The 20,186-nt window shown below is 40.7% G+C and overlaps 1 protein-coding gene across 2 annotated transcripts in view; it reads left to right on the forward strand.

Annotated features, from left to right (window-relative positions):
- The window catches only part of ASCC3 (activating signal cointegrator 1 complex subunit 3), an 824,578-nt gene that overhangs the window by 646,650 nt on the left and 157,742 nt on the right, over window positions 1-20,186 (forward strand). For both annotated transcript variants that reach the window (XM_077289659.1, XM_077289660.1), the window contains exons 20-25: window positions 3,551-3,727; window positions 3,911-4,136; window positions 6,828-6,982; window positions 13,846-13,944; window positions 17,273-17,441; window positions 19,281-19,501. In XM_077289659.1, coding sequence (XP_077145774.1) covers window positions 3,551-3,727; window positions 3,911-4,136; window positions 6,828-6,982; window positions 13,846-13,944; window positions 17,273-17,441; window positions 19,281-19,501 — 1,047 coding nt within the window. The remainder of the gene's footprint in view (window positions 1-3,550; window positions 3,728-3,910; window positions 4,137-6,827; window positions 6,983-13,845; window positions 13,945-17,272; window positions 17,442-19,280; window positions 19,502-20,186) is intronic.

The raw sequence follows: 20,186 nt of genomic DNA on the forward strand, positions 1-20,186 counted from the left end.
TTCATATGTAGCAGCTAGCCATTTTTTCTGCTCGCTCTACAGGGTGGTCTACTACAAGTCAATTGTGCAGATATTGATGTAGGAAATGTTTTAGACTATTTAGTCTGCAGAGGCAGTATTAGCAATATCTGCACATGTCTCGATGTATAAGTGTAGCAGGATCTGCACAGCCATTGTGTGTGCGGTGGCGTCTCCACTCACATAGGAAGTTATGCCAACATATATCACTTTCAATTTCAAGGGAACGACTTTTATTTGCATGACAATTTGCTACTTTGCATCGTAGCACTTGGATTATGAAGATATGCATGTATGATTTCCACTGACCACCGGCTGCATACCGGCATTATAGCGGTAATGAATACATTCCAAGTTAATTCAAGATTGTTCTAATCTGGATGGATAGACATTTTCCTTTGGTCAAATTGAAATGAAATCTCATCATTTGCAGGACAGTGGGGTTAGCAGGCCAATTTGTTTAGCATAGCAATTTTTTCTGTGTCAATGACAGCCTTAATAATAGTGATGAATAATAAAATGTAATTGTGTCATTATTAATATACTTTCAATTAGGTCGCTTTAGTTACAGAAGACCAATTTTCTCTGCAGCCTTATGAGAGAAATTGCTTTGACATAGATATTGGGTGGAAGCAAGTAATAATTATATGTATTTTTGTAAAGGTCCACGACTGTGAAATATGTGGAGATATAATTTTAACAAGTAATTGTCTCAGTGGTTCTCTAATCCCATTTCTTACCTTCTGTGAAGATTATTAGGATTAAAAATATTTTTGTAATCGTAATTCTCAATGGCTCTCTACATTTATTGTAATGGGGATAGTAAAAAAAAAGTTTAAAAACTCTAGTGTTACTTGACTATATAAAAATATTACCTTTTTAATTATATATTTTTCTGCTGGTTGGAATTTTCTTGTTTCATACCGGACCAGAGCCTGGATATTTCTGTTTGACGAAAGTCTCCTATAGATCCAAGTTCAGATTTTGAGAAGCCAATATGATGTTCTCAATTCCCCAGTGTAGGGTTACATCCAAGTCTTTGTAAAGTTGAGGAGGTGGAAAAAGGGGTGTTATTTCACAGCCATAGTAAATGTAGTACACACAAAAAAAAAACATATACACCTTAACACTTTGGCAGTCTGGGCTGCCAAAGGCCCACCAGTGACAATTCCTATGGAAGCCAACTATTCTATCATAATCCCACTTGGGGGTCGGTCAGCGGACGGCACAACACACAACGGGATGGAAATGGGGAGAGGAAGGCCCTACCGATGGGGAATGACAGACGGGACACCTCCTGAGCTCCAAACTGAGCCTATCTCTGCACTCCTCTAACTCCCTAAGCGGGTCCTTCGCCCTGCCGCCGTCACGAACCTCGTCCCTTGCTGTCACCTCACTCTGCCCTGGCTAGTTCACTGGCCAACAAGGGCGTTAACCTCGCCACTGCAAATGGTACAACACGGGGTGGTGACAAGCACGAGACAGACAAGGTAAAAACACCACAATTAGCTTCCGGAATCCACTACCAAGCTCCACACCACAGATGACACCGAAACAGGCCAAAATACCGACCAATACCTCATTATTTTTATATATTTTGTGCACTATATTTTTCAGGGTGCAGCCAAGCCCAGCACGTTTGGTTTTGTATACAAGGGTGTTCACATGGGATGCATTGAGATAGTAAATATAGGAAAACTGACTGAACAGCAATCTAGTCTGAACTGGTGCATAAGCAAAAAAGACATATAGCAAATAGATCAATGGCTGCACTCAATTTTACTGTACTAAAGCAAGGAAATGTGCGATACATGAAATGTGAATAGCATAATGGCTTGTGAAATCTATGAAAAAACACATGAGATGCTTAGCACAAGATTTGGCCAAAAATTGTGTGCCCATCCACCAAACGTCAAGGTAATCTCAGATCGGATGGGTACCTGACCTGTCTGCCTAGTCTATGCAGTACCTTTGTGTGAACAGGGTCCTACACAGGCCTCTATTGTGCAAATGTATACTAAGCAGTCACCCTCTCCATGAATGGGTAGGTGGTGAGTGGCTGTCTATTTGGTATTTTGCACCTGTGTTGCCAACATCTTGCTATATGGGCTGGCTGCATCCTGTGTAATGCATTTGTTCAAAGACCTGGGCAGGTAAGCGGTGCTGCCTTTTTTCTGCTGTTTTTTTTTTATTTTTGAAGGATTTTTATCCTCTTTTGTGACTTTGTTATTAGTTTCCTGAAAGGAATAAAAGCCACGTTTCAAACATAGTGGAACCAGAGCTGCCACGAAACCAAAAATGGATCGTAAACATGTTCAGTTACATGCAATATTAGCTGACCCTTATAAACCTATTTACCAGTGCTTTTGTGTAATGATAAACTGGGTAGTTTGTTAAATGAATGATTACATGCTGCCCTTGTCTGTACATAATGAATCCAGTTTATTATGCCAACTGCAGCTCATACAGTATATATGGGTGGAGGGCCCATTTTTCCACAGGGTCCCACTGGGATATTCACTTGTTCCCCGTGGGCCAGTCCCAGCGTTCCGTAACATACACATTTTACACACGTTCACACATTCACAGTCAAATATAAATGGTAAGACTCATTTACATACACATCCATACAAACATACACACAGTGAAACCCGTGTATACAATAACTATATACAGTCACACACACTATGACATGTGTCCACTGTGATAACCACTGTATGTCTTCCTCCATTGTCTACACCACTGGCTCAGGCCATGTGTAACGTGCAAGAATTTTATTTATTTTCCTTGCTTTTATAGCGCCATTAATTCCGCAGCGCTTTATAGACATCATCATCACTGTCCCAATTGGGGATCACAATCTAAATCCTCTATGTCTTTGGAGTATGTGAAGAAACCAAAGTAGCTGGAGTAAACCCACGCAAACATGAGGAGAACCTACAAACTCCTTGCAAATGTTGTCCTCGGTGGCATTTGAACTGAGGACCCCAATTCAACAATGCTAACCACTGAGCCACCTTGCCACTCATGGACTTCTTTTTTTCTTTTCGCACAAAATGATTGTTCTGCCAGGTCAGTTTTTTTCTTGTGTGAGGCCCTCATGAGGTGGATGGATGATTAAGATTTGTGGACATGTTTTTTGCATTGACTTTGTTTCGATAACTTCCGCTGCCTCCTTTTCAGTTTCCATTGCCACCTTTCTCCTCTTCACATATTAACACTTATTTTTCAGGTGCCTTTTATTACAACAATAACAAGTCAATGTCTCACCAAGTTGAGAGGCTTGTTTTTATCACATTTGGTTGCATATGACCGGCCTTATAAAAACCTGCCAGTTTCATCTCTCGTAGACAAATAGATTACCACCAAGCGCTTTAGAGGGTTAACAACACATACATGACACTAAAAATGTGTTACAATTCATTGCCCTGGAAATGGAAGAAACCTTAATTGGTTGCCACAGTTTCTCACTTATTTAGCCTTTTATAGCTTTTTTATGCTTCATCTTTAATGTGTTATTTTTCTATGGTAGGTTCGTGAAGAAGAGAGTGAAGAATTAGAGCACTTAATTGATAGTTATTGTCCACTGCCGGTTGCCGGTGGAGTGGAAAATGGCTATGGAAAAGTAAATATCATTCTTCAAACATACATTGGACGTGGAGAAATTGACAATTTTTCCCTCATCTCTGATTCGGCATATGTTGCACAGGTAATATTAAAATGACTAAATATTCCAAAATATGTTGGATCTTATTAGAGGTTTTAAAATGTTAGATTTTTCTGGCACATTTTCCAGTGGTATTTTATACTGATGTAAAAATAAGAAAGATCTAAGTTCCTCTAAGGAATTGTTTTGCATGTATTGACATTATGTTTTGTTTTTGTTTTTTAGAATGCTGCACGAATTGTCAGAGCTCTTTTTGAGATAGCCCTCAGGAAAAGATGGCCAGCCATGACTTACAGACTTCTAAACCTTAGCAAAGTCATTGACAAGCGTCTCTGGGGCTGGGCGAGCCCTCTTAGGCAATTCTCTATTCTACAACCTTCTGTACTAACAAAGCTGGAGGAGAAGAAACTAACCATTGATAAGCTGAAAGATATGCAGAAAGATGAGATTGGTAAAAAAAAAATTAAACTGACTTACATTAATAATGTTTGTATAATAGAGTGCTCAACATGCTAAATATCTACTGCACGTATTGGCACTAAAATTGATAGAGGAGCACAGTACCTATTACTGCACCAATATATGCTACAATTGCTTTATATGATGTATGACTATATGTAGTCATAAATAGATTATGCAGGGTCAGCAATAATATTTTTGTGCGGTGAAATCTAAATAAGTGATAGTAAGGGGCATAACAATATACCGTAAGTGGTAGTAGGGGGCATAACAGTATAAGTGGTAGTAGGTGGGCTAACAAAACATTCTCTGTGTTATCAACACCACCTGTTACACAGAAATCCTTGCATGGATTTATTTTACACACACCAAATTATGGTGTGTTCCCAACTCTGAAGGGTTCTGCTCTTAGAACAGCTTATCACTTACACCATGGTAGCTGTTGATTGGTCTGAGTCCGTCTACTAGGATCTGCACTAATTGGCAAAACAAGGTACTTTTAACCCTATTAGCATAGATTTGGAGTGTGCATTCTTGAACTGCATCTTCATTCATTCCCTATAGGACTAGCAGCCTTGTACTTGACTTTTTTCTGGCAGGCCCATAGAGAGTGAATAGAGCACCGGTCAGGCATCTGACCTGCACACCATTTTTAAACGGGCATAAAAATTCCCCAATGTATTGATCTGTTCAGGTCCCGGCGTTAGACACCCACGCATCAGCAACTTGTCATCTAAGGATGGCTTTTTTTTCAATCGGATAATCCCTTTAAGTATAGGGTAGCAAAAATCATTATTTGCCATAACTGGCACTTTTCAATCTGCAACTGTAATGTTTCCGTGATGATTTGTTCTCCCATAGAACCATGATATTTTCTCTTATGAGCTTTAGTCACTTTTACCCATCCTCACTCTATTATTGTAACTAAAGAACAAAAAAATCCTCTTGCCATATGGCTTAAAGTATTTCAGAATCAACTTTCCCCCCAAATTACACAAGAAAGACCAGTTCAGACCTTGCTTAAACTGTCCTCCATCCCCCACAAAAAAAAAACATTTTGCTAGAAAACATCTCCTTTTCTGTGGTACGTTTCCCTCTAGTTACCAATGTAGATTTCCTCAAACTTCTGAGAAAATCGTTACACGCAAATTGCTCAACCATATTTTGGATGGCTTTTTTAACTTACTGCTAGACTTCAGTGTAAATGAGAGCTTTCCATTGCAATTACTCAGTAATGAATTGTAGTGTGGGCACATTTCCGAAGAACTTCACAGTTTCGTCTTGGAGATTTAAGCTTTACTGTGTATGGGCCGTTCCGGGGTGAAATGAGTGAGTCCTGGATCCATAGGGATCTATAGAACCGATACTTAAGTGCATTTTCTTGAGGACCCCTTCAGTCACTGTTTAGCACCAGTCGGCAAAAGTACTGGTATAGTATACTACTCGTAAGGCTATGTTCACATGTTGCTGAAAATCTTGGTGGTAGATTTAGTTACAATTTCTGCTTTAGATTTGGTTATTAAATCCGTGACAAATCCGCAACGAAGTCTGCACATAACACCGGTAGAATTCATTGCAGATTTGGCTGCAGATTTCTTCTTACTCCATTTACCAAGTGTTGAATAGGGTGAAATCTGCAATGAAAATGTTAAATCTGCACCATGCTATCACTTTTGTACATCCTTTTTTCTACACCATGTGACGAGATTTTGAAAAATCCATTTGCCATACATGTATGGTCCCCTAATTTGCGGTGGAATTACTGTTCGGAATCTGCAACTCAAATCTGCGCTGTATGCACTTGTCATTAGTGGAATAGCCTTCAGCTTCCTAGAGATGATTACGCTGGTATACTGTGATTTTGGTGCCAACGATGTCTGAATGGTTTTATATTAAGTTTATGGTGCTGGTTAAGAATACGACTTGGTTTTTGCCAGATTGGCTCTAGTTTCTGAGATATTTAATAGTTAATTAATTAATTACAGAAGAATTCTGGCTTCAAAAAGTCGCCTTTATAGCATTGTAAGGCTACACATTGAAATACAAAATAATTATATGGGTTATTGTCTAAGACATTGTTAAAGAGTCAAAAGCCCAAAAGCTACTGCATTTGTTATCACACACAAGTCACATTGGGGAAATGCATTATTTTCATGGATGAATTTTCTCAAAAACTACATTTTCTTTATGTAAGTGAATATACAGTATACAAGAGCTGGCAGGAGACATTTTGTCCCCCTGCTCCTGAAAGTTTTTCTCGAACTACCCACTTTAGTAATTGGGGTTAGATTCTCAGTAATGAAATCACTGCTGTATGTTCCACACTTGCCTCGTTTGTTTGGATAAATTAGAAACATGTAAAACCCATATCATAAATGTTCATGAATATTACCATTTTAATATATCTATTATTTAGTAGCTATTTTTAACTTTGGTGTGTGGAAATCATTGATTGGGTTAACTCTTATTATTCAGAGTTGCTAATACTAAAACCGCACTGTACTAATTCCAGTTAAGTATTACAAAACATTAGAACATGCCGGGTCAAAAAAGTCAGTCATTTGTACACCACAATGCAAAGCTTGCAAGCTGTAATATGCTCGTCTAAAAGCTGATTTACAAGTCTGATTGCATTAGTGTTCCTGTATATGCAAACGGTTTTAACCTAATGTACCTTTTTTAGGTCACATGTTGCATCATGTGAACATCGGGCTAAAGGTGAAACAGTGCGTCCATCAAATTCCATCCATTACAATGGAAGCATCTATCCAACCAATTACCCGCACAGTTCTTAGAGTTCGATTAAGTATCAATCCAGACTTTAAGTGGAACGATCAGGTAATAGCTCACTACCTGTATATAGACAATCATTATTGTGTTATCTTGTGTCACAGTTTTCCAGTGTGTGCACTTCAACCTATTTCTTCTTAATTTATACTTTCCCATTGGAGGTTAGAATATCCTCTAGCTCCACTAATAGAAAATAAACAAATGGTTATTGAAGGGGTTTTCTGAAATCTGAAAAAAATGCTGTGACATAGTAAAAATGCTAATTTGGTGCTATTTGTCTGTTCACCATGTCCGTACCAACTACACTCCAGTACCCATGTGACTGCTGTATTCAGTACCTGGCTTCAGTGGTCAATAGAGTTGAGCAATAAGGTTTGTCCAGTTTGGTCCTTAGTAGGCAGCCGGGCCAGAGCAGTCTTCATTTTTGTGGCCAAATTATTTTGCCCAGCATCCATAGGGACCTATAGAACCAACATTCCCTCTAGAGTTTAAAGACCCTATGATGTCACATCAGACATGCATCTCGAAATCACACGAGGCCCAGTGATTAAGCCTCACCCAACGTCCGATGTTGCAGGGCCTAGTAGATGCCAGATGTGCTGATGATGCCAGCTGAAGACATGAAGACAGCTCAGGTCTGGCTGCTATGGAGGACCAGACTGGACCCCAGATCAGGGCAGCATGATAGTGTTGATGTGATTAATCTGGACCATCATTGCTGTATCAATGACATTCCAGACTAGCCACATGACTGTTACAATGGTCACATGAATAGCCAGGAACATAATTGTTAAAGACACATCAGGAAGCACCAGAGTGTCTATTGTGGAACCACAGGGATATATCAGATGAACAATGCCTCATTTTTTCTGATCTCTGAAAACCCCTTTAGCTATATAATTTGCCATGTTTATGTAACACAGAAGGGTGGCTTAGTGGTTAGTACTGTGGCTGTGCAGCACTGGGCCCAATCCCATCAAGAGTAGGTTTTCTCCCATACATAAAAAGGGGTTAATTAGCTTTCTAAGGGTACAGCCAGATGGTGCGGCACCAGTGTGGTTCCTCCTACCTGCGGCGTGCCAGTGGGCACACAATTGTGAAATATAATCATACAGAAATTGGCCCCAGCCATGGGCAGGGTTTCAGGAGGCCTAACATTGATTTGGTTCAGTACTTTCATGTAAAAAATCTGTTTAACTGGTGGCTGGACTTGCATCCACACTTATTGATTGACAGCTGTTCTAGAATGCAAGCCAAACAAAATCTTGCTCAAACATTCTGGAAAATTCATACATTTTGAATTACAATATGAATTTGATTTTTTTAATTATTATTTTTTAGTCCATATATAATATAATTGTGACCTTTTTTCAATCTGCCAGCAGCAGAAAAATAACGAAAATAATTTCAAATGGTTTGAAAAATAACTCCTAAACTAAACCAGATCATTGCGTCTTTAGAATCAATAATTTATTATTTTTCATAATAAATAAATCATATATGTATGAATGTGTGTATGTCTACACATATATGTGTGTTTGTGTGTGTATATAATTATTAGTCTATTTAATGAATACTACAGACTTGAAGGCTTTGGCTTGTTTTAAATGATAGTCATGATAGATGTACCAATTTAATGGCTTAAAATTCATTATGTAATTCGACTAAACAGATGTTTAATTCATTAATGGAACATGATAGAAAAATAACAAGGCTGAAAAAGGAAACAAAGGGAAGATAATGTCTCCCCAAGTGATGAGGTGGTTACAGTTTTGTCATGTTCGGCAGTAGTACAAAGCTCATTAATGCCTGCTGTTGGATTTAACCTTTAGGTCAGCTCACTGACTTGCCAATCTTTTGTAAAACATAGACTGAACATGATGGGACGCACTCGGTCACCCAGTATGTGGTGACCCAAACAGTTCGCAAGGTCAGCACCCCGTAGCTCTTTATCTCCAATGCAGCCTTTATGTGTTACATGTTCATTATCCTGTCTGGTTTTTCCATCTCTAGGACGATCCAGCCAGATACGTTTTTCTTTGAAAGTTAATATTAAAAAGTTACTGTGATAAGCCTGCGGTTAAGTCCCCAAGCTAGTGCTGAATTTATTTGAATGTATTTTCCTTATTACATTGGGAGATTAATGCTTGCATAGTACATTAGTTACCTCGGTGTCACCGTTGAGTGAGAAATTCTATAAATGTTGATTTAAGTTTTATGAAGTAATCTTCATTTATCTCATAATACAGTGCATCGCTCAGGCGACACAATAAATGAGGGAAATGAATTGTTGTTGGATAGGATCTAGCTTGCAATTAATCTAATATTTTCCAGACTGAACCTGCTTGTACATTTATTTATCCCATCTAGGTTTAAGGAAACAAGATAATCGCGGTGTTTCTAAGTAACATTAAGGATTGCAGATTATTGGTGTGTGGCAGAGAGTTTTCCTTGCTCGAAGATGTTAAGTGATAAAAGACACCACAATTTGACAAATGTGTGCGTTTTCTGGAATAATGATAAATGTAGAAAAAGAGAGGATGTTTTTATTGTGTGCTGAATGAGGTGTAACGTTACTTAAGAAATCCTGGGTTTAGTCATTAAGATCATATTTATACTATACTGATAAAATCAGTACGTAAGACATTGGTATAAGGAAAATCAAAAGCGTATCGGACCGAGAGAGTTTGGTCAACAGATGACTTATATGTGATCGGCCAAGTGTGCATGTGTATATGGGTTTCAGGAGAGAGAGTTGGTCAACAGATGACATGTGTATGATCGGCCAAGTGTGCATGTGTATATGGGTTTCAGGAGAGAGAGTTGGTCAACAGATGACTTACGTGTGATCGGCCAAGTGTGCATGTGTATATGGATTTCAGGAGAGAGAGTTCAGTCAACAGATGACATGTGTATGATCGGCCAAGTGTGCATGTGTATATGGATTTCAGGAGAGAGAGTTCAGTCAACAGATGACATGTGTATGATCGGCCAAGTGTGCATGTGTATATGGATTTCAGGAGAGAGAGTTGGTCAACAGATGACTTGTGTATAGTGTTGAGCATTCCGATACTGCAAGTATCGGGTATCGGCCGATACTTGCTGTATCGGAATTCCGATACCGAGATCCGATATTTTTGTGATATCGGGTATCGGTATCGAAACAACATTAATGTAAAAATGTGTAAAAGAGAGAATTAAAATAAAAAATATTGCTTTACTCACCTCTCCGACGCAGCCTGCACCTTACCGAGGGAAGCGGCAGCGTTCTTTGTTTAAAATTCGCGCTTTTCTTTCCTTTACGTGAGTCCCGGCTTGTGATTGGTTGCGTGCCGCCCATGTGACCGGGACGCAACCAATCACAGCAAGCCATGACGTAATTTCAGGTCCTTCAGGATTTTAAAATTACGTTCCGGCGTTGTGATTGGTTGCGTCGCAGTCACATGGGCGACGCAACCAATCACAGCAAGCCGTGACGTAATTTCAGGTCCTTAAGGATTTTAAAATTACGTCCCGGCTTTGTGATTGGTTGCGTCGCAGTCACATGGGAGACGCAACCAATCACAAGCCGTGACGTCACGGGAGGCTGGACACGCGCGCATTTTAAAATGGGCGCGTGTCCAGCCTCCCGTGACGTCCCGGCTTGTGATTGGTTGCGCCGCGATCAACCAATCACAAGCCGGGAGGCTGGACACGCGCGCATTTTAAAATTTTAAAATGCGCGCGTGTCCAGCCTCCCGGCTTGTGATTGGTTGACCGCGGCGCAACCAATCACAAGCCGGGACGTCACGGGAGGCTGGACACGCGCCCATTTTAAAATTTTAAAATGCGCGCGTGTCCAGCCTCCCGGCTTGTGATTGGTTGACCGCGGCGCAACCAATCACAAGCCGGGACGTCACGGGAGGCTGGACACGCGCCCATTTTAAAATTTTAAAATGCGCGCGTGTCCAGCCTCCCGGCTTGTGATTGGTTGACCGCGGCGCACAAAATGAGTGAGGATGAACTAAACCAAACAAGGGGAAACTGCCAATGTTGTCAAAACATCAATTATTGCATAATAAGTTTGGTCGAATTTGCAGGATGTGTCTCACATTCCCATGTATCACCTCTCAGCTGATGTATTATACAAGCCTCCCGGCTTGTGATTGGTTGACCGCGGCGCAACCAATCACAAGCCGGGACGTCACGGGAGGCTGGACACGCGCCCATTTTAAAAAGCGCGCGTGTCCAGCCTCCCGTGACGTCACGGCTTGTGATTGGTTAATGGCGGCCATGTTGCCGGGACGCGGACCAATCACAGCAAGCCGTGACGTAATTTCGTCACGGCTTGCTGTGATTGGTCCGCGTCCCGGCAACATGGCGCCGTGACCAATCATAAGCCGGAACGTCACTGGAGGCTGGACACGCGCGCTTTTTAAAAAGCGCGCGTGTCCAGCCTCCCGTGACGTCACGGCTTGTGATTGGTTAATGGCGGCCATGTTGCCGGGACGCGGACCAATCACAGCAAGCCGTGACGTAATTTCGTCACGGCTTGCTGTGATTGGTCTGCGTCCCGGCAACATGGCCGCCCTGACCAATCACAAGCCGGGACTTCACGTAACCAAGTAAAAGCGCAAATTTTAAACAAACAACGCTGCCGGTTCCCTCGCTGAGGTCCAGGCTGCGTCGGACAGGTGAGTATAGCGATATTTTTTATTTTAATTCTTTCTTTTACACATTTATATGGATCCCAGGGCCTGAAGGAGAGTTTCCTCTCCTTCAGACCCTGGGAACCATCAGGAATACCGTCCGATACTTGAGTCCCATTGACTTGTATTGGTATCGGGTATCGGTATCGGATTGGATCCGATACTTTGCCGGTATCGGCCGATACTTTCCGATACCGATACTTTCAAGTATCGGACGGTATCGCTCAACACTACTTGTGTATGATCGGCCAAGTGTGCATGTGTATATGGATTTCAGAAGAGAGAGTTGGTCAACAGATGACTTGTGTATGATCGGCCAAGTGTGCATGTGTATATGGGTTTCAGGAGAGAGAGTTTAGTCAACAGATGACTTGTGTATGATCGGCCAAGTGTGCATGTGTATATGGGTTTCAGGAGAGAGAGTTCAGTCAACAGATGACTTGTGTATGATCGGCCAAGTGTGCATGTGTATACGGGTTTCAGGAGAGAGAGTTCAGTCAACAGGTCACTTATGCGTGATCGGACAAGTTTGCATGTGTATATCGGTTTCAGGAGAGTGAGTTTGGTCAACAGATGACTTATGCATGATTGACCAATTGTGCATGTTTATAAGGGGGTTCAGGAAAGAAAGTTCGATTAACAGATGATACATCCATTCTTAGCCAAGTGTGCATGTTTATAAGGGGTTCAGAAGAGAGTTCAGTCAACAGATGACATGCATGATTGGCTAAGCGTACATGTGCATAAGAAGTTTCAGCAGAGACAGTTTGATCAACAAATGTCTACAAGGTATGGGATTCTTAAAAGGAAAACTGGAAAAACACATGATAAAATAAAGCATAAATGATAAGGCTATATGGAGACACGTGTTCTAGCTGACTTACGGGACCACCCATCTAATGCGTATGGCATAATTGAAAAATGTTTGTTCAGCATGTCAGGGTTGAAAAAGGTTCATACATGTTGGATTTCATTGTACCCAATGTCCTGGGTTCCCAAAGGAGATTAGCTGGTTTCAGAGGTTTATGACCGTAGTTTATTCCCCTCTTTCCAATGATTACACAGTCACACTTAACCATTTGTGGAAGGAGCTTATTAAAAGTGTTTGGCCACTGTTAGAGTGGATAATAAGAAGACCTTTGGTAGTTAGAAATGTTCTATTATTGTTATAGAAAATCTTGTAAAACAGAAATTGTAGAATTGTTAACATAAAGTTGTTGTTTTTTTTGCCTAAAATACAAAGGAAATGTATATAATCTTTAACTTAAGTCCTTTTAGGGATCATTTTATCTTCAACTTTCTTAACTGTTCACAATAACAGTAATTCTAACCAGGGGTGCCCAAATTTTTACAAATTCCGCTGTATTACAGATTTATAATGGCCAAAGCACCAAAACGTGTGTTACCATCTTTTCACGCATTGTTATGTACAATCTCCAGGATCCTTGCTGAACTGGAGTTGAAGGAACTTTGTCATTTCTCCTGCCCCCCACTTTTAATTACATAATTCTGTCTGTCGCAGATTTCTCTAAGGACTAATATGTGGCAAGTTATTGAAGTCAACCATATACCATAATACATTTATCTTCTGCACTTCTCCTTGGGGCTACTGCATGCAGCATTTTATCATTTAAAGAGGATCTGTCAACCGGTCAGAAAAGGCCAGTTTTTTTTTAATTCCTGCTGCTCCCTTAAGTATGCCAGAGTTTTCTTTGATCTGCCATACAGCTCCAGTTTAGTGCTAATTTTGCTAATGGTCTTTATAAGTGGGCGGTTTTCACAGGGTAGCCTAAAGACATGCCCCTGAGGAATCCTGTAAGCCACGCCTATTTGGTAAAGACCATTCAAATTAGCACTAAATACAAAGAGACCCTGACTTTGGTAGATTAAAAAAGGCATACTCAAGGGTGCAGCCACAGTAAATAAGAACAAAATTTGGACACTCTGACCTCGTGGCAACAGGTCATTTTTAACGCAATGTGTATCCTATGCATTTTTTAGCTCAGCATAAAAATACTGTTCTAACCATTATAAAGATACATTTAGAAAGTATGCTAAAACCAGTGATGTTATTCACGTTATGAGTCTACCCATTAATGTGCAGTTATACTAAATTAATAACACATATCATTAGCCCGTTACTGTGTGTGTGAACTATAAACGAGGAATTATTTTGGCCACCTTTTTTTACTCTTTACCTTCAACTCTTCATTTTGTCTGTAGGTTCATGGAACTGTTGGAGAACCATGGTGGATTTGGGTTGAAGATCCCGCTAATGACCATATTTATCATTCAGAATATTTTCTACTTCAAAAGAAACAGGTACAGCAACTTCCTAATACTGTTGATGTAGCATTGAAACTTTCCCACTGGGTTCCACTGGGAGGTATTGATGAAATGTTTTCTGGCTATACAGGGTTTATTGTCTTCCTTGTGTGTCTGCACCTTACTAGGTATAACGGACTGATGGAACGGGGAGGCTGTGTCTTGAATGCCTTGTGTTCGCACAAAAATTAGTAACCAGAAATTGGAAACAAAATGTCAAACCTCCAAGTATTGCAGCTTGGATGAATGCCATCAAGCAATTAATTATGTTTGGAAAACGTACTCATATTGGCAGCAGTAAACTTTCAATTTACCACGTGCTTAGGATCCGATCCATCAACTAGGTCAGATTATTATATGGAGAAGAAACCAGAGCAGTCGTGGCAACCTTCCCAAAAGTCGTATAGTTTGCTAAATTATTCCAATAATCCACTTCCAAATTGCCCTAGATTTCTCTTCTGTTGCATTTATCCATGGGTTTTTTTTTAAGATAATTTATTTTTAACCCCTTTCTGACATGTGACATACTGTCCCGTCTAGGTGGGGTGGGCCCGTATTCCCACCGACGGGATAGTACGTCATAGCGATCGGCCGCGCTCACGGGGGGAGCGCGGCCAATTGCGGCCGGGTGTCAGCTGACTATCGCAGCTGACATCCGGCACTATGTGCCAAGAGTGGTCACGGACCGCTCCTGGCACAATAACCCCCGAAACACTGCAATCAAGCATGATCGCAGTGTTCCGAGGGCATAGGGAAGCATCGCGCAGTGAGGGGGCTCCCTGCGGGCTTCCCTGAGACCCTCGGTACAACGCGATGTGCTCGCGTTGTACCGAGCGTTTCCTCCCTGCAGGTCCCAAATCCAAAATGGCCGCGGGGCTGCATCCGGGTCCTGCAGGGAGGTGGTTTACCAGGGCCAACTCAGAGCAGGCGCCGGGAAACCTCCAGGAGTGCACGTCAGATCGCTGATCAGACATAGTGCTCAGCAAAGTGTCAGGTCAGCGATCTTCCACTATAACATGATGCCCAGCCCGCCCCCCCGGGACAATGTTTAGTGTTAAAAAAAAAATATTCAGATGTGTAAAAAAAAATTCCTAAATAAAGAAAATATATTTATATTGTTCCCATAAATACATTTCTTTATCTAAATTAAAGAAAAAAAACAATAAAAGTACACATATTTAGTATCGCTGCGTCCGTAACGACCCGACCTATAAAACTGCCCCACTAGTTAACCCCTTCAGTGAACACCGTAAAAAAAAAAACGAAGCAAAAAACAACGCTTTATTATCATACCGCCAAACAAAAAGTGGAATAACACACGATCAAAAAGACGGATATAAATAACCATAGTACCGCTGAAAACGACATCTTGTCCCGCAAAAAATGAGCTGCCGTACAGCATCATCAGTGAAAAAATAAAAAAGTTATAGTCCTCAGAATAAAGCGATGCAAAAATAATTATTTTTTCTATAAAATAGTTTTTATCGTATAAAAGCGGCAAAACATAAAAAAATGATATAAATGAGGTATCGCTGTAATCGTACTTACCCGAAGAATAAAACTGCTTTATCAATTTTACCAAACGTGGAACGGTATAAACGCCTCTCCCAAAAGAAATTCATGAATAGCAGGTTTTTGGTCATTCTGCCTCACAAAAATCGGATAAAAAAATGTCACATGCCCGAAAATGTTACCAATAAAAACATCAACTCGTCCCGCAAAAAACAAGACCTCACATGACACTGTGGACCAAAATATGGAAAAATTATAGCTCTCAAAATGTGGTAACGCAAAAAATATTTTTTGCAATAAAAAGACACTTTTAGTGTGTGACGGCTGCCAATCATAAAAATCTGCTAGAAAACCCGCTATAAATAGTAAATCAAACCCCCCTTCATCACCCCCTTAGTTAGGGAAAAATTAAAAAATTTTAAAAATGTATTTATTTCCATTTTCCCATTAGGGTTAGGGCTAGGGTTAGGTTTAGGGTTAGGTCTAGGGTTAGGGCTATGGTTAGAGTTGGGGCTAGGGTTAGGGTTAGGGTGTGGATTACATTTACGGTTGGGATTAGGGTTAGGGGTGTGTCAGGGTTAGGGGTGTGGTTAGGGTTATGGTTGGGATTAGGGTTAGGGGTGTGGTTAGGGTTGAGATTAGGGTTAGGGGTGTATTGGGAAAGGGGTGTGGTTGGGGTTAGGGGTGTGGTTGGGATTAGGGTTAGAGGTGTGTTTGGGTTAGGGTTTCAGTTAGAATTGGGGGTTTCCACTGTTTAGGCACATCAGGGGATCTCCAAACGCAACATGGTGTCCCATCTCAATTCCAGTCAGTTTTGCTTCCGAGCTCTGCCATGCGCCCAAACAGTGGTTTACCCCCACATATGGGGTATCGGCGTACTCAGGACAAATTGTACAACAACTTTTGGGGTCCAATTTCTCCTGTTACCCTTGGTAAAATAAAACAAATTGGAGCTAAATTAAATTTTTTGTGAAAAAAAGTTAAACGTTCATTTTTTTTAATTTTGGTTCCAAAATTGTGCTGATGTAAAGTAGACATGTGGGAAATGTTATTTATTAAGTATTTTGTGTGACATATCTCTGTGATTTAAGGGCATAAAAATTCAAATTTGGAAAATTGTGAAATTTTCAAAATTTTCGCCAAATTTCCGTTTTTTTCACAAATAACTGCAGGTAATATCAAATAAATGTTACCACTATCATGAAGTACAATGTGTTATGAGAACACAGTGTCAGAATCAGCAGGATCCGTTGAAGCATTCCAGAGTTATAACCTCATAAAGGGACAGTGGTCAGAAATGTAAAAATTGGCCCGGTCATTAACGTGCAAACCACCCTTGGGGGTAAAGGGTTTAAAGAACACTTGTCACCTTTCCTGACATGTCTATCATCAGCGATGAAAGGCAACGTTAATTGTAGAGAAGGTTTCCTTGAACCTCTGTGTTATGCCGGTGCTCCAGTGTTCCTCCTGGAAACACATGACTATATTGACAACTGGGCATTACCGGTCTACTCCCCGAGAGGCTGGGTCTGACACTGTTGAGAATGTGTTACTAGGGACACATTGATAATGATTACTGTTGTTAATGTATTGGTGCACTTCCAAGAGAAATATTAGAGGAACAGCACCATAGAGTTCTTAAAAAGATGCCTCCTTGTATCGCCCAGATAAATAACATGAACAGTGCAGCAGAATTTGAAATAAGAAGCCCCAGAATTACTTACTGGAACAGACGTCTCCGAAGAGCTCACAATCCCTTTTCATAGTTGGGGATGATCGATTGTGCTTCTTACGATTATTTTCCTTCCAACAGGTCGTCACCAAAGAACAGCAATTCCTGGTCTTTACGATCCCCATCTTTGAACCTTTACCTTCCCAGTATTATATCCGAGCCGTTTCTGACCGCTGGCTGGGAGCTGAGGCTGTGTGCATAATAAATTTCCAGCATCTTATATTGCCAGAGAGGCATCCTCCACACACAGGTAGGAATGCCTTGTACAGGATTGCTCAGCGTCGTATGCACGCTATACATTAGTCTTTTCACCATTTAATTATTGTGACTGGTTGAACGTTTCGGATTCCAGTTGGCTCACAGATCATAAAAAGCATTCGTTTTGCCATTGTTTCACAATTTTAAAGATTCTTGTCGAAACTGAGAGAGGCCCAATGCGGGGGATCTATGAATTATTCCAATGTTTTCGTTTTAGTTTTTGTTTCAATCAAATAAATACTAGATCCATGTATTTGTATATATGTATTTAGACTTGAAGCACGGGAGTGTGCTGGTGCTCACAAATGCAATTTGCCACTAGGTGTTTGCCACGTAATCTAAGAGCGGCATAATGTAGGGGCAGATTCCCTGATGCCAGCGGTCAGTCACTTATTGTGCTGCTTAATGTCGTTTTTTATAAAATCTTTGATAAGCAGGAGATTATCACCAGACGACTTGTAAACGTGCTGCTATGTAGTCCTCCATATTCATGAGCTCTGTTTAACCCCTGCATGACCTTGCAACTTTCAATTTTTGCGCTTTTGTTTTTTCCTGCCCTTATTCCAAAAGCCATACTTTTTTATTTTTCCGTGTCCAAAGCTGTATTAGGACTTGGTTTTTGTGGGACAAGTTGTACTTTTGAATGACACCATTCATTATATCATGTGATGTACTGGAAAGTCAGAAAAAAATTCAAAGAGCTTTGAAATTGCAATTCCGCAATTATTATTATTTTTTTTTTAATTAGCATGTTCACTATACAGTAAAACTGACCTGGCTATGATTCTCCAGGTCATTACGAGTATGCAGAAACCACACATGTATAGTTTTTTTTGTTTAAGTGGTGGAAAAAAAAACTGAAATTTGTAAGAAAAAGAATGTGCTTATGTCACCATTTTCCGAGACCTGCAGCGTTTTCCTTTTTTGGATATGGGACTGTGTGAGGGCTTATTTTTTGCGCCACGAGCTGACCATTTTATTGATACCATTATGGGGTAGATAAGATGTTATTGCATTTTATTGCAATGTTGCTGCTGCCAAAAAAACATAAGTCTGGCTTTTTGTTTTTTTTCTCGTTACTCTATTTACGGATCAGATTAATTTATTTTGTATTTTTATAGATTGGATTTTTACAAACGCAGCCATATAATTTGTGTATTTAGTTTTTCTTAATTGCTTTATTTAATGAGACAAAAGGGGGGTGATTTGAACTTTTGTGATTTTTTTTCATATTTTTTACTTTTCACTGAAGTTAATATTTCCTTTGGAGTTGCACTGTCTGATCGCCTGTGCTATACATAGCGGTTCATCAGGAGCATCGTAATGACAGGCACAGGGATCATCGGCAAACCCCCAACTGTCATGACAACCCATCCGCGTCACGAGATCACGTGACAGGGGCGCAGATGGGCAGGGTGAATAGCGTGCTTCCAGCCGGGGCGTGCTACATCCCACAGTCAGCGATTGACAGCGGGATTTAACTGGTTAACAGCCACGGGGAAATCAGTTATCATTTGCGGGGAAAGATGTGGGCTCGGCTTGCATGCACACATCAGAGGCAGGGAAACAACCTCTGAGGCAAATGTACGTCAAAGGTCGTGAAGGGGTCAACACTGCTCCCACCACCATTCGCCATCTTTCTGCCTATGCACAGGGTATACAGAAAGCTGCCAATCATTGGTATGGGTTGGGGGTATACAGAGGTCAGCATTCAGAGAGCTCATTGATATGGAGCAGATAACACTACCCTCTTGGGTATCAGACACGTACACATTTGTTGCACCTTATGGAAAGAGAACCGATCCCCTCATTACCGATTCTTCCGTTTCAGAATTGCTGGATTTGCAGCCCTTGCCAGTCTCCGCCTTGGGACATAGAGAATATGAAATGCTTTACAAGTTTACCCATTTCAACCCCGTTCAGACACAGATCTTTCACACTCTTTACCACACGGACACAAACGTTCTGCTCGGGGCTCCGACAGGTTCTGGGAAAACCGTCGCTGCAGAGTTGGCCATCTTCAGAGTCTTCAACAAGTATCCAACATCCAAGGTCAGAAATGAGCTGAGGTTCAATGTCAAATAGGATTGTGTGGGGCAGATTTACTAATCCTGTGTGATAATTAGCACTGTCTTCAAATGGCCCACATTTATCACACGGGCCCATGCTGCACGGTGATTCTGGTGCACTTTACACTCCATTTGGGTCTGTTTTACTTCTAAATTAGTTTGTAAGCCAAAAAAACAGATCACATCTTAAATAAATTGTGCATATTTTACAAACACCTTTAGTAATATTGTCTTTTCTAGACACTTTTTTTTAATGTCTATTAAAGGAGATCTGTCAGCAGGTTTTACAATGTAATCTGAGAGCACCATGATGTCAGGGCTGATACCCTGATTCCAGCAATGTATCACTCACTGCGATGTGTTGCTGTTTCATTAATATCAGTGTTTTATTAGCAGGAGTTTATCACTACTCCACCAGGACAAAATGCTGCCAATCAGTGCTGGGGGAGGGGACCTCTGTCTCAGCATTCTGGGCACTGCTAGATCTGCTGCAGGGAAAACAGTGATTGTGTCAAAATGACAACATATAGATTAGCAAGTGACACATCGATGGAATTGTGGTCTCTGTCCCTATTCACAGATTCTATAGCAAAAAAACTGGTGACAGATTCCTTTTACGGTGCAAAAAGTGCCTAAAACCCTTTATAATTGAGGCACATGGCATGTAG

Source organism: Ranitomeya variabilis, chromosome 2 (assembly GCF_051348905.1).
Source record: "Ranitomeya variabilis isolate aRanVar5 chromosome 2, aRanVar5.hap1, whole genome shotgun sequence".
Taxonomy (NCBI): domain Eukaryota; kingdom Metazoa; phylum Chordata; class Amphibia; order Anura; family Dendrobatidae; genus Ranitomeya; species Ranitomeya variabilis.